The following is a 15,391-nucleotide window of genomic DNA, read 5'->3' as shown; positions in this document are numbered from 1 at the left end:
GTGAGGGGGGGGGGCCCTCGACAAGCAGGAGAAGCAGCTGGTGGGGGGGGGGACACGGGGGGGAGAGGGGGGGGTGAGAGGGGGTGAGACACGGGGGGGCGGAGACAAGGGGGGGGGAGACACGGGGGGAGGGATATTTGTGGGACACACCCCCACACACCCCACCACCCACACCACCCACACCACCCACACCATACCACCCACCACCCACTCCCCACACACACACACACCACCCCACCCACCCCACACACACACCACCCACCCCACCCCACACACACACACACCACCCACCCCACCCCACACACACACCACCCACCCCACCCACACACCACCCACCCCACCCCACACACACACACACCACCCACCCCACACACACACCTACCCACCCCCCCCACCCACTCCCCACACCACACACACCACCCACCCCACCCCACACCACACACCACCCACCCCACCCCACACACACACCACCCACCCCACCCCACACACACACCACCCACCCCACACCACACACACACCACCCACCCCACCCACACACCACCCACCCCACCCACACACCACCCACCCCACCCCACACCACACCCACCCCAAACCACCCACCCCATTACCACCCACACCCCACACACACCCACCCCACACACACCCCACCCACACACCCCCACTCCACACCACCCACACACACTCTTCCACTAACACACACCCACACACACCTACCCACCCCCCCCACCCACACCCCACCCACCCCCACACCCACCCCACCCAAACCACACCACCCACACCACCCACACCACCACCACCACCCCACACCCCACACCACCCATCCACTCACCCCCCCCCCACACCCCACCCACCCCACCCACACCCCACCCACCCCACCACCACCCCGCCCACCCACCAGGAAGCTGAGATCCGCCGCATGGCAAAGAGCGGCAATTCGGAGGGTTGCCGCCCGCTGGCGAAGCAGCTGGTGCGGCTGCGTCAACAACGTCAGCGCTCGCTGCTGGTGGGAGCCAGGATCTCTGGCGTGGGGACACAGGCCCAGCTGGCCGGCTCACAGATGAAGATGGCTTCAGCCATGGGGACTACCGCTAAGGTGGGGTGGGTGGGTGAGAGGGTGGGTGGGTGAGTGGGTGGGTGGGTGAGTGAGTGGGTAGGTGAGTGGGTGAGTGAGTGAGTGGGTGGGTGAGTGGGTGAGTGGGTGTGGGTGGGTGAGTGAGTGAGTGAGTGGGTAGGTGAGTGAGTGAGTGGGTGAGTGAGTGGTGAGTGAGCGTCAGCGCTCGCTGCTGGTGGGAGCCAGGATCTCTGGCGTGGGGACACAGGCCCAGCTGGCCGGCTCACAGATGAAGATGGCTTCAGCCATGGGGACTACCGCTAAGGTGAGAGGGTGGGTGGGTGGGTGGGTGAGTGAGTGGCGTGGGTGGGTGGGTGAGTGGGTGGGTGGGTGAGTGAGTAGGTGGGTGAGTGAGTGAGTGGGTAGGTGAGTGGGTGAGTGAGTGAGTGGGTGGGTGAGTGGGTGAGTGGGTTGGGTGGGTGAGTGAGTGAGTGGGTAGGTGAGTGAGTGAGTGGGTGAGTGAGTGGTGAGTGAGCGTCAGCGCTCGCTGCTGGTGGGAGCCAGGATCTCTGGCGTGGGGGACACAGGCCCAGCTGGCCGGCTCACAGATGAAGATGGCTTCAGCCATGGGGACTACCGCTAAGGTGAGAGGGTGGGTGGGTGACTGGGTGAGTGGGTGAGTGGGTGGGTGGGTGAGTGAATGGTAGGTGAGTGAGTGAGTGGTGAGTGAGTGAGTGAGTGGGGTGGGTGAGTGAGTGGGTGGGTGAGTGGTGAGTGAGTGAGGTGGGTGGGTGGGTTGGTAGGTGAGTGGGTGAGTGGGTGGGGTGAGAGGTGAGTGGGTGGGTGGGTGAGTGGGTGAGTGGGTGTGTGTGGGTGAGTGGTAGGTGAGTAAGTGGGTGGGTGGGTGAGTGGGTGAGTGAGTGGGTGGTGAGTGGGTGAGTGAGTGGGTGAGTGGGTGAGTGAGTGGGTGAGTGAGTGAGTGAGTGGGTGGGTGGGTTGGTGGGTGAGTGGGTGAGTGGGTGGGTAGGCGAGTGGGTGAGTGAGTGAGTGGGTGGGTTGGTAGGTAGGTGAGTGGGTGGGTGGGTGAGTGAGTGGGTAGGTGAGTGGTGGGTGAGTGAGTGAGTGGGTGGGTGGGTGGGTGAGTGGTGAGTGAGTGAATGGGTGAGTGGGTGAGTGGGTGGGTGGGTTGGTGAGTGAGTGGGTGGGGGAGTGAGTGAGTGGGTGAGTGGGTGAGTGGGTGGGTGGGTGGGTGAGTGAGTGGGTGAGTGAGTGGGTGGGTGAGTGGGTGAGTGAGTGGTGAGTGAGTGGTGAGTGAGCGTCAGCGCTCGCTGCTGGTGGGAGCCAGGATCTCTGGCGTGGGGACACAGGCCCAGCTAGCCGGCTCACAGATGAAGATGGCTTCAGCCATGGGGACTACCGCTAAGGTGAGAGGGTGGGTGGGTGGGTGAGTGATGTGAATGAGTGGGTGAGTGGGTGGGTGGGTGAGGTGAATGGTAGGTGAGTGAGTGAGTGGTGAGTGAGTGAGTGAGTGGGTGAGTGAGTGGGTGGGTTGAGTGGTGAGTGAGTGGGTGGGTGGGTTGGTAGGTGAGTGGGTGAGTGGGTGGGTGAGAGGGTGAGTGGGTGGGTGAGTGGGTGAGTGGGTGTGTGGGTGAGTGGTAGGTGAGTAAGTGGGTGGGTGAGTGGGTGGGGTGAGTGGGTGGGTAGGCGAGTGGGTGAGTGGTGAGTGAGTGGGTGGGTTGGTAGGTAGGTGAGTGAGTGGGGTGAGTGAGTGAGTGAGTGGTAGGTGAGTGAGTGAGTGAGTGGTGAGTGAGTGGTAGGTGAGTGAGTGAGTGGTAGGTGAGTGAGTGGGTGAGTGGGTGGGTGGGTGGGTGAGTGGGTGGGTGAGTGGGTGGGTGAGTGGGTGGGTGGGTGGGTGGGTGAGTGGGTGGGTGAGTGAGTGAGTGGTGAGTGAGTGAGTGAGTGGTGAGTGAGTGAGTGAGTGGTGAGTGAGTGAGTGAGTGAGTGGTGAGTGAGTGAGTGGGTGGGTGAGTGAGTGGGTGGGTTGGTAGGTGAGTGAGTGAGTGGGTGGGTGATGTGAGTGGTGAGTGAGTGAGTGGGTGGGTGGGTGGGGTGAGTGAGTGGTGAGTGAGTGAGTGGGTGGGTGGGTGGGTGAGTGAGTGGTGGGTGAGTGGTGAGTGAGCGTCAGCGCTCGCTGCTGGTGGGAGCCAGGATCTCCGGCGTGGGGACACAGGCCCAGCTGGCCGGCTCGCAGATGAAGATGGCTTCAGCCATGGGGACTACTGCTAAGGTGGGTGGGTGGGTGGGTGAGAGGGTGGGTGGGTGGGTGAGTGGGTGAGTGGGTGGGTGAGTGAGTGAGTGGGGTGAGTGAGTGAGTGAGTGGGTGGGTGGGTGGGTGGGTGGGTTGGTGAGTGAGTGGGTGGGTGGGTGGGTGGGTGGGTGAGTGAGTGGGTGGGTGGGTGGGGTGGGTGGGTGAGTGAGTGGGTGGGTGGGTGGGTTGGTGGGTGGTGGGTGAGTGAGTGGGTGGGTGGGTGGGTGGGTGAGTGAGTGGGTGAGTGGATGGGTGGGTGGGTGGGTGGGTGGGTGGGTGGTGAGTGGATGGGTGGGTGGGTGGGTGGGTGGGTGGGTGGGTGGGTGGGTGAGTGGTGAGTGAGTGGGTGAGTGAGAAGGTGGGTGGGTGAGTGAGTGGGTGGGTAGGTGGGTGGGTGTGAGGGTGGGTGGGTAGGTGGGCGAGTGGTTGGGTAGGTGAGTGGGTGAATGAGTGGGTGGATGGGTGAGTGGGTGGTTGTGGTTAATGTTGTGGTGGTTGTGGTGTTGGTGGTTGTGGTTCATGTTGTGGTGGTGGTTTTGGTGGTTGTGGTTAATGTGTTGGTGGTTGTGGTTAATGCTGTGGTGGTGGTTGTGGTTCATGTTGTGGTGGTTCTACTGGTTGTGGTTAATGTTGTGGTTAATGTTGTGGTGGTTGTAGTTAATGTTGTGGTGGTTGTGGTTAATGTTGTGATTGTGGTGGTTAATGTATTGGTGGTTAATGTTGTGGTGGTTGTGGTGGTGGTTGTTGTGGTGGTTGTAGTTAATGTTGTGGTTGTGGTTGATGTTGTGATTGTGGTGGTTAATGTAGTGGTGGTTAATGTTGTGGTGGTTGTGGTGGTGGTTGTTGTGGTGGTGGTGCAGACGATGGGAGCCGTGAACAAGGAGATGGACCCAATGAAGACGATGAAGATGATGGAAGCCTTCAGCAAGGAAAACGCCAAGATGGAGATGAGCGAGGAGATGGGTGAGACTCACTCACCCACCACTCACTCACTCACTCACCCACTCACTCACTCACCCACTCACTCACCTACCACTCACTCACTCACCCACTCACTCACCCACTCACTCACCCACTCACCCACTCACTCACTCACCCACTCACTCACTCACCCACTCACTCACCCACTCACTCACCCACTCACTCACCCACTCACTCACACACCCACTCACTCACCCACTCACTCACCCACTCACTCACTCCACCACTCACTCACTCACCCACCCACTCACTCACTCACTCACCCACCCACCCACCCACTCACTTAGCCACCCACCCACCCACTCACCCACCCACCCACCTACCCACTCACCCACCCACCCACTCACTCACCCACCCACCCACTCACTCACTCACTCACCCACTCACCCACCCACTCACTCACACTCACCCACCCACCCACTCACCCACTCACCCACCCACCCACCTACCCACTCACCCACCCACCCACCTACCCACTCACCCACCCACCCACCCACCCACTCACTCACCCACCCACCCACCCACCCACTCACTCACTCACTCACCCACTCACCCACTCACTCACTCACCCACTCACTCACCCACCCACTCACCCACCCACCCACCCACCCACTCACCCACCCACTCACCCACCCACCCACTCACTTAGCCACCCACCCACCCACTCACCCACCCACCTACCCACTCACCCACCCACCCACTCACCCACCCACCCACTCACTCACTCACCCACCCACCCACCCACTCACCCACCCACTCACTCACCCACCCACTCACCCACCCACTCACCCACCCACTCACCCACCCACCCACCCACTCACTCACTCACTCACTCACCCACCCACCCACTCACCCACCCACTCACTCACTCACCCACCCACCCACCCACTCACTCACTCACCCACCCACCCACTCACCCACCCACCCACTCACTCACCCACCCACTCACCCACCCACTCACCCACCCACCCACCCACTCACTCACTCACTCACCCACCCACCCACCCACTCACCCACCCACCCACCCACCCACTCACTCACTCACCTACCACTCACCTACCACTCACCTACCACTCACTAACTATAGCTAAGTAGTTAACTAACTAACTAGTTAACTAGCTAACTAACACATTAACTAACACACTAACTAGTTAACTAACACACTAACTAACACACTAACTAGTTAACTAACTAACAAACTAACTAACACACTAACTAGTTAACTAACTAGTTAACTAGCACACTAACTAGTTATCTAACTAGCTAACTAACTAGTTAACGAATTAACTAGCTAACTAGCACACTAACTAGTTAACTAACTAGCACACTAACTAGTTAACTAACTAGCACACTAACTAGTTAACTAACTAGCTAACTAACACACTAACTAGTTAACTAACTAGCTAACTAACACACTAACTAGTTAACTAACTAACACACTAACTAGTTAACTAACTAGCTAACTAACACACTAACTAGTTAACTAACTAACACACTAACTAGTTAACTAACACACTAACTAGTTAACTAACTAGCTCTAGTTAACTAACTAGCTAACTAACACACTAACTAGTTAACTAACTAGCTAACTAGCACACTAACTAGCTAACTAACACACTAACTAGTTAACTAACTAGCTAACTAGCACACTAACTAGCTAACTAGCACACTAACTAGTTAATTAACTAACTAGTTAACTAACTAGCACACTAACTAGTTAACTAGCTAGCTAACTAACACACTAACTAGTTAACTAACTAACTAACACACTAACTAGTTAACTAACTAGCTAACTAACACACTAACTAGTTAACTAACACACTAACTAGCTAACTAGCACACTAACTAGTTAACTAACTAGCTAACTAGCACACTAACTAGTTAACTAACTAGCTAACTAGCACACTAACTAGTTAACTAACTAGCTAACTAACACACTAACTAGTTAACTAACACACTAACTAGCTAACTAGCACACTAACTAGTTAACTAACTAGCTAACTAGCACACTAACTAGTTAACTAACTAGCTAACTAGCACACTAACTAGTTAACTAACTAGCTAACTAGCACACTAACTAGTTAACTAACTAGCTAACTAGCACACTAACTAGTTAACTAACTAGCTAACTAGCACACTAACTAGTTAACTAACTAGCTAACTAGCACACTAACTAGTTAACTAACTAGCTAACTAGCACACTAACTAGTTAACTAACTAGCTAACTAGCACACTAACTAGTTAACTAACTAGCTAACTAACACACTAACTAGCTAACTAACTAGCTAACTAGCACACTAACTAGTTAACTAGCTAGCTAACTAGCGCACTAACTAGTTAACTAGCTAGCTAACTAGCACACTAACTAGTTAACTAACTAGCTAACTAGCACACTAACTAGTTAACTAACTAGCACACTAACTAGTTAACTAACTAGCTAACTAGCTAGCTAACTAGCACACTAACTAGTTAACTAGCTAGCTAACTAGCGCACTAACTAGTTAACTAGCTAGCTAACTAGCACACTAACTAGTTAACTAACTAGCTAACTAGCACACTAACTAGTTAACTAACTAGCTAACTAGCACACTAACTAGTTAACTAACTAGCTAACTAACCTGTTGCCCTGTCAGTCAGCGACACGCTGGACTCAATGTTTGACGAGTCTGGGGATGAGGAGGAGGGAGATTCGATAGTCGCTCGAGTCCTGGACGAGATCGGCATTGAGACCAGCGGCAAGGTCGGTGGGTGTGTCACTGTGTGTGTGTGTCACTGTGTGTGTGTGTGTCACTGTGTGTGTCACTGTGTGTGTGTGTGTCACTGTGTGTGTCACTGTGTCACCGTGTGTGTCACTGTGTGTGTCTCACTGTGTGTGTGTCACTGTGTGTGTGTGTCATTGTGTGTGTCACTGTGTGTGTGTGTGTCACTGTGTGTGTGTGTGTCACTGTGTGTGTGTGTGTCATTGTGTGTGTCACTGTGTGTGTGTGTGTCACTGTGTGTGTGTGTGTCACTGTGTGTGTCACTGTGTGTGTGTGTGTCACTGTGTGTGTGTGTGTGTCACTGTGTGTGTGTGTGTGTCACTGTGTGTGTGTGTCATTGTGTGTGTCACTGTGTGTGTGTGTGTCACTGTGTGTGTGTGTGTCACTGTGTGTGTCACTGTGTGTGTGTGTGTGTCACTGTGTGTGTGTGTCACTGAGTGTGTGTGTCACTGTGTGTGTCACTGTGTGTGTGTGTGTCACTGTGTGTGTGTGTGTCACTGTGTGTGTCACTGTGTGTGTGTGTGTGTCACTGTGTGTGTGTGTGTCACTGTGTGTGTGTGTCACTGTGTGTGTCACTGTGTGTGTGTGTGTCACTGTGTGTGTGTGTCATTGTGTGTGTCACTGTGTGTGTGTGTGTCACTGTGTGTGTGTGTGTCACTGTGTGTCACTGTGTGTGTGTGTGTGTCACTGTGTGTGTGTGTCACTGTGTGTGTCACTGTGTGTGTCACTGTGTGTCTCACTGTGTGTGTCTCACCAACCCCCCCCCCCAGATGTCACGTGCTCCCTCCGCCTCGCACGACCTCCCCACTCCCTCCGCGTCATCGTCACTGTGTGTCACTGTGTGTGTCACTGTGTGTGTGTGTCACTGTGTGTGTCACTGTGTGTGTCACTGTGTGTGTCACTGTGTGTGTGTGTCACTGTGTGTCACTGTGTGTGTGTGTCACTGTGTGTGTGTGTCACTGTGTGTGTCACTGTGTGTGTCACTGTGTGTGTCACTGTGTGTGTGTGTCACTGTGTGTGTGTGTCACTGTGTGTGTCACTGTGTGTGTCTCACTGTGTGTGTCTCACTGTGTGTTGTGTCACTGTGTGTGTGTGTCATTGTGTGTGTCACTGTGTGTGTGTGTCACTGTGTGTGTGTGTGTCACTGTGTGTGTGTGTGTCATTGTGTGTGTCACTGTGTGTGTGTGTGTCACTGTGTGTGTGTGTGTCACTGTGTGTCACTGTGTGTGTGTGTGTCACTGTGTGTGTGTGTCACTGTGTGTGTGTGTCACTGTGTGTGTGTGTGTGTCACTGTGTGTGTGTGTCATTGTGTGTGTCACTGTGTGTGTGTGTGTCACTGTGTGTGTGTGTGTCACTGTGTGTGTCACTGTGTGTGTGTGTGTGTCACTGTGTGTGTGTGTCACTGAGTGTGTGTGTCACTGTGTGTGTCACTGTGTGTGTGTGTGTCACTGTGTGTGTGTGTGTCACTGTGTGTGTCACTGTGTGTGTGTGTGTCACTGTGTGTGTGTGTGTCACTGTGTGTGTGTGTCACTGTGTGTGTCACTGTGTGTGTGTGTGTCACTGTGTGTGTGTGTCATTGTGTGTGTCACTGTGTGTGTGTGTGTCACTGTGTGTGTGTGTGTCACTGTGTGTGTCACTGTGTGTGTGTGTGTGTCACTGTGTGTGTGTGTGGTGTCACTGTGTGTGTGTGTGTCACTGTGTGTGTGTGTCACTGTGTGTGTCACTGTGTGTGTGTGTCACTGTGTGTGTGTGTGTCACTGTGTGTGTGTGTGTCATTGTGTGTGTCACTGTGTGTGTGTCACTGTGTGTGTCACTGTGTGTGTGTCACTGTGTGTGTGTGTGTCACTGTGTGTGTGTCACTGTGTGTGTCACTGTGTGTGTGTCACTGTGTGTGTGTGAGTCACTGTGTGTCACTGTGTGTGTCACTGTGTGTGTGTCACTGTGTGTGTGTGTGTCACTGTGTGTCACTGTGTGTGTCACTGTGTGTGTGTGAGTCACTGTCTCACTGTGTGTGTGTCACTGTGTGTGTGTGTCACTGTGTGTCTCACTGTGTGTGTCTCACTGTGTGTGTCACTGTCACTGTGTGTGTCACTGTGTGTGTCACTGTGTGTGTGTGTGTCTCACTGTGTGTGTGTGTCATTGTGTGTGTCACTGTGTGTGTGTGTGTCACTGTGTGTGTGTGTGTCACTGTGTGTGTCACTGTGTGTGTGTGTGTGTCACTGTGTGTGTGTGTCACTGAGTGTGTGTGTCACTGTGTGTGTCACTGTGTGTGTGTGTGTCACTGTGTGTGTGTGTGTCACTGTGTGTGTCACTGTGTGTGTGTGTCACTGTGTGTGTGTGTGTCACTGTGTGTGTGGTGTCACTGTGTGTGTCACTGTGTGTGTGTCTCACTCACTGTGTGTGTCACTGTGTGTGTGTGTCACTGTGTGTGTGTGTGTCACTGTGTGTGTGTGTGTGTCACTGTGTGTGTGTGTGTCATTGTGTGTGTCACTGTGTGTGTGTGTGTCACTGTGTGTGTGTGTCACTGTGTGTGTCACTGTGTGTGTGTGTGTGTCACTGTGTGTGTGTCACTGTGTGTGTGTGTCACTGTGTGTGTGTGTCACTGTGTGTGTGTGTGTCACTGTGTGTGTGTGTCACTGTGTGTCTCACTGTGTGTGTCTCACTGTGTGTGTCACTGTCACTGTGTGTGTGTGTCACTGTCACTGTGTGTCTCACTGTGTGTGTGTGTCACTGTGTGTGTCACTGTGTGTGTGTGTCACTGTGTGTCACTGTGTGTGTCTCACTGTGTGTGTCACTGTCACTGTGTGTGTGTGTCACTGTGTGTGTCACTGTGTGTGTGTGTCACTGTGTGTGTCACTGTGTGTGTGTGTCACTGTGTGTGTCACTGTGTGTGTCACTGTGTGTGTGTGTCACTGTGTGTCACTGTGTGTGTGTGTCACTGTGTGTGTGTGTCACTGTGTGTGTCACTGTGTGTGTCACTGTGTGTGTCACTGTGTGTGTGTGTCACTGTGTGTGTCACTGTGTGTGTCACTGTGTGTGTCACTGTGTGTGTGTGTCACTGTGTGTGTCACTGTGTGTGTCACTGTGTGTGTGTGTCACTGTGTGTCACTGTGTGTGTGTGTCACTGTGTGTGTGTGTCACTGTGTGTGTCACTGTGTGTGTCACTGTGTGTGTCACTGTGTGTGTGTCACTGTGTGTGTCACTGTGTGTGTCACTGTGTGTGTCACTGTGTGTGTGTGTCACTGTGTGTGTCACTGTGTGTCACTGTGTGTGTCTCACTGTGTGTGTGTCACTGTGTGTGTGTGTCATTGTGTGTGTCACTGTGTGTGTGTGTGTCACTGTGTGTGTGTGTGTCACTGTGTGTGTGTGTGTCATTGTGTGTGTGTGTCACTGTGTGTGTGTCTCACTGTGTGTGTGTGTCACTGTGTGTGTCACTGTGTGTGTGTGTCACTGTGTGTCACTGTGTGTGTCTCACTGTGTGTGTCACTGTCACTGTGTGTGTGTGTCACTGTGTGTGTCACTGTGTGTGTGTGTCACTGTGTGTGTCACTGTGTGTGTGTGTCACTGTGTGTGTCACTGTGTGTGTCACTGTGTGTGTGTGTCACTGTGTGTCACTGTGTGTGTGTGTCACTGTGTGTGTGTGTCACTGTGTGTGTCACTGTGTGTGTCACTGTGTGTGTCACTGTGTGTGTGTGTCACTGTGTGTGTCACTGTGTGTGTCACTGTGTGTGTCACTGTGTGTGTGTGTCACTGTGTGTGTCACTGTGTGTGTCACTGTGTGTGTGTCACTGTGTGTCACTGTGTGTGTGTGTCACTGTGTGTGTGTGTCACTGTGTGTGTCACTGTGTGTGTCACTGTGTGTGTCACTGTGTGTGTGTCACTGTGTGTGTCACTGTGTGTGTCACTGTGTGTGTGTGTCACTGTGTGTGTCACTGTGTGTCACTGTGTGTGTCTCACTGTGTGTGTGTCACTGTGTGTGTGTGTCATTGTGTGTGTCACTGTGTGTGTGTGTGTCACTGTGTGTGTGTGTGTCACTGTGTGTGTGTGTGTCATTGTGTGTGTCACTGTGTGTGTGTGTGTCACTGTGTGTGTGTGTGTCACTGTGTGTGTCACTGTGTGTGTGTGTGTCACTGTGTGTGTGTGTGTGTCACTGTGTGTGTGTGTGTCACTGTGTGTGTGTGTCATTGTGTGTGTCACTGTGTGTGTGTGTGTCACTGTGTGTGTGTGTGTCACTGTGTGTGTCACTGTGTGTGTGTGTGTCACTGTGTGTGTGTGTCACTGAGTGTGTGTGTCACTGTGTGTGTCACTGTGTGTGTGTGTGTCACTGTGTGTGTGTGTGTCACTGTGTGTGTCACTGTGTGTGTGTGTGTGTCACTGTGTGTGTGTGTGTCACTGTGTGTGTGTGTCACTGTGTGTGTCACTGTGTGTGTGTGTGTCACTGTGTGTGTGTGTCATTGTGTGTGTCACTGTGTGTGTGTGTGTCACTGTGTGTGTGTGTGTCACTGTGTGTGTCACTGTGTGTGTGTGTGTGTCACTGTGTGTGTGTGTGTCACTGTGTGTGTGTGTCACTGTGTGTCTCACTGTGTGTGTCACTGTCACTGTGTGTGTGTGTCACTGTCACTTGACCGTGTCTCACCAACCCCCCCCCCCAGATGTCACGTGCTCCCTCCGCCTCGCACGACCTCCCCACTCCCTCCGCGTCATCGTCACTGTGTGTCACTGTGTGTGTCACTGTGTGTGTGTGTCACTGTGTGTGTGTGTCACTGTGTGTGTCACTGTGTGTGTCACTGTGTGTGTGTGTCACTGTGTGTCACTGTGTGTGTGTGTCACTGTGTGTGTGTGTCACTGTGTGTGTCACTGTGTGTGTCACTGTGTGTGTCACTGTGTGTGTGTGTCACTGTGTGTGTCACTGTGTGTGTGTGTCACTGTGTGTGTCACTGTGTGTGTCACTGTGTGTGTGTGTCACTGTGTGTGTCACTGTGTGTGTCACTGTGTGTGTGTGTCACTGTGTGTCACTGTGTGTGTGTGTCACTGTGTGTGTGTGTCACTGTGTGTGTCACTGTGTGTGTCACTGTGTGTGTGTGTCACTGTGTGTGTCACTGTGTGTGTCACTGTGTGTGTCACTGTGTGTGTCACTGTGTGTGTCACTGTGTGTGTGTGTCACTGTGTGTGTGTGTCACTGTGTGTCACTGTGTGTGTGTGTCACTGTGTGTGTGTGTGTCACTGTGTGTGTGTGTCACTGCCTCAGTGGCCCGCGATCACAAATCACTATTTAATTCCATCAAAAAAGTAACCTGCAGCGCCACACCTATTACCATCATTAGAGGAAAAAACGGTGATCCAATCTCCGACCCCCAGGAACAGGTTTGCAGATTTGCTGAGCATTTCTGCGAGGTCCTGGGGGAGGGAAAATCTCTCAGCCAGGAAAACATCATGGCACAAAGTGGGGATAACCCTGCTGAGGCTGCGGTGCCTCAAATATTGGAAGAGGTCACCCCCTGTGAGTGGCTGGCTGAGGTGCCAGCTGTTGAGGAAGTACTGAGGGCGATCCGGAGTCTGAGACCAGGGAAGGCACCGGGCAGAGATGATCTCCCAAGCGAAATGCTGAGGGAGGGTGGCGTTTGTGCACAGACTGCCCTATATGACATCATAACAACAGTCTGGACCACTGGACGGGTTCCGCAGGACTGGAAGGATGCCCTGGTGGTCCCCCTCTTTAAGAAGGGGGACCGTACCGACTGTAACAACTACAGGGGCATCTCACTCCTCAGTGTGCCGGGTAAGGTCCTGGCAAGGATTATTCAACATCGCCTTGCTAGGCACGCTGAGGAGAGGCTTGCGGAGCCCCAATGCGGTTTCAGGAAAGGGCGGTCCTGCACAGATGCCATATTTTCTGTCCGTCTGCTCCAGCAGAGGTGTAGGGAATTTCAAAAAGACCTACATCTCTGCTTTATTGACCTGGTCAAGGCCTATGATACCATCAGTAGGACTGGGCTCTGGGTTGTTCTTCGTGCTTTCGGAGTCCCTGACCCTCTGCTCACGATCATTAAGGACCTTCATGATGGTGAGCGGGCCCGGGTAAAACTACGTGGCCGGGAGTCGGAGCCTTTCCCTGTACACCTTGGGGTGCGACAGGGATGTCCTCTGGCTCCCACATTATTTAACATCTATTTCGACTGCGTAGTTCGTGAAGCCTTCAAAAGCTGTACCGGGGGAATTACCATTTGGTACAGATATAATGGGAGGCTGATCGACGCCCGGGTGCGATCAAGGGATGGCTCCCTATTGGTCAACCACGTTATGTATGCCGATGATTTGGTAATAGCTGCTCATTCAGAAGAGGAGTTGGAGACGCTGCTGCTGAGACTGGAGTGTGCCACCAAGAGGTGGGGCCTTACCATCAGCCCCACCAAAACTAAGCACCTGCCTGGGTATTTTGTACCATCGGGCACTCCACCCCCACAACTCCCAATCGGTGATGGGGCAGTTGTGGAGAGAGTGGAGAGTTTCCCATACCTGGGCAGTGTGCTTATGACCGGCTCCAGTTTATCAGCAGAGGTCTCACTCCGAATCAGTCGAGCGGCAATATCTTTTCATCGGTTGCGTAACGCTGTGTGGAAGCTACCTGGTCTGTCGCTCCGCACGAAGCTTCAGGTCTTCTCGGCCACGGTCATTCCCTCCCTTCTCTACGCTTGCGAAACGTGGACCCCCCTAGTGGAGCATCTTCGCCGGTTGGAAACATTTAGGCTGGCCTGCCTACGATCCATCCTGGGTTTAACCAGGCTGGATTGTGTGAGGAGCTCACAAGTCCTTGAAAGATCTGGGCAAAGTCCCATCAGTGAGCTCCTCCGGCAGGCAAGGCTGCGTTGGCTGGGTCATGTAGCCCGCATGCCCAGCCACCGCATGCCTAAACAGCTTTTGTTCGGCCGGATCGAGGGGGTTAAACGGGCGCGGCACGGGCTAGAGAAGAGATGGAGTGATGTGGTACAGGAGGACGTGGAGCTGAGTGGACTTGCCGATGACTGGTACCAGCGGTGTCAAGATCGGCCTCAGTGGAGGAGGCTCGTGAAGGACGCTACTGGGCAGTTGGAGGCAGTCGCCCTCCAACAACAACGGAGGGCGGAGGAGCGACGCTCACAACAACGAGCGGAGCGCCGGGTGGCTAAAGCACAGCAAGTTGGCACAGTAGGGGGCACAGGTGGTGCATCAGCCAGTCATCTCGGTCATCTCGGTCAGTCGACCCGTGGCACCTGGGTCTGCCCCGTGACCTCCTGCCAGCGGGCGTTCGACACTTCACGTGGCCTCAGGGTGCACATGGCCTGGCACAAGCGTCGTGGTGACGTCACCGCCACTTAGTGGCGAATGGCGGTTGTTGTTGTTGTTGTGTCACTGTGTGTGTGTCACTGTGTGTGTCACTGTGTGTGTCACTGTCACTATGTGTGAGTCACGTGACCGTGTCTCACCCCCCCCCACCCCCCCCAGATGTCACGTGCTCCCTCCGCCTCGCACGACCTCCCCACTCCCTCCGCGTCGTCATCGTCCTCCAGGGTCAGCGACGACGACATCGAGCGCCAGCTGCGTGCACTCGGGGTGGACTGAGGTCGCGACCCCGAGGGGAGGGGGTGGGCTGAGGTCGTGACCCTGGGGGGAGGGGGTGGGCTGAGGTCGCGACCCTGGGGGGAGGGGGTGCACTGAGGTCGTGACCCCGGGGGGAGGGGTTGAGCTGAGGTCGTGACCCCGGGGTGAGGGGGTTGATCTGAGGTCGTGACCCCGGGGGGAGGGGGTGGGCTGAGGTCGCGACCCTGGGGGGAGGGGGTGCACTGAGGTCGTGACCCCGGGGTGAGGGGTTGAGCTGAGGTCGTGACCCCGGGGGGAGGGGGTTGATCTGAGGTCGTGACCCCGGGGGGAGGGGGTGGGCTGAGGTCGTGACCCTGGGGGGAGGGGGGTGGGCTGAGGTCACGACCCTGGGGGGAGGGGGTGGGCTGAGGTCGCGACCCTGGGGGGAGGGGGTGCCCTGAGGTCGTGACCCCGGGGGGAGGGGTTGAGCTGTGGTCGTGACCCGGGGGGAGGGGGTTGAGCTGTGGGTCGGGTACCCGGGGGGGAGGGGGTGAGTGGGGGGGGGGGTAGGGGGCAGGAGGGGGTGGAGGGGGGGGTTGAGGCTGAGGAGGGATTTGTACTTTTACTGAGCGCACCTCATCCACCCGGTACCCCCACTCACCTACCTACCCACTCACCTACCTACCTACTCACCTACCCACTCACTCACCTACCTACTCACTCACTCACCTACCT

General features: G+C 54.6%; 1 protein-coding gene across 1 annotated transcript; it reads left to right on the top strand.

Moving 5' to 3' along the window:
* Window positions 1-10: 10 nt before the first annotated feature.
* On the top strand, window positions 11-14,765 carry CHMP2B (charged multivesicular body protein 2B; the record flags this gene model as incomplete). Its single annotated transcript, XM_078621780.1, has 5 exons — window positions 11-40; window positions 899-1,093; window positions 4,220-4,322; window positions 6,974-7,080; window positions 14,582-14,765. Coding segments are annotated over 5 exons (552 nt in total), but the record flags the coding sequence as incomplete, so codon positions are not given.
* Between the last annotated feature and the right edge of the window lie 626 nt (window positions 14,766-15,391).

The sequence above is a fragment of the Lampetra planeri genome, unplaced genomic scaffold (genome assembly GCF_965212315.1).
Source record: "Lampetra planeri unplaced genomic scaffold, kcLamPlan1.2.h2 scaffold_1167, whole genome shotgun sequence".
Taxonomy (NCBI): Eukaryota; Metazoa; Chordata; class Hyperoartia; order Petromyzontiformes; family Petromyzontidae; genus Lampetra; species Lampetra planeri.
Note: the sequence above shows the minus strand (reverse complement) of the source record. Positions and strands in the feature narration are given on the sequence as shown.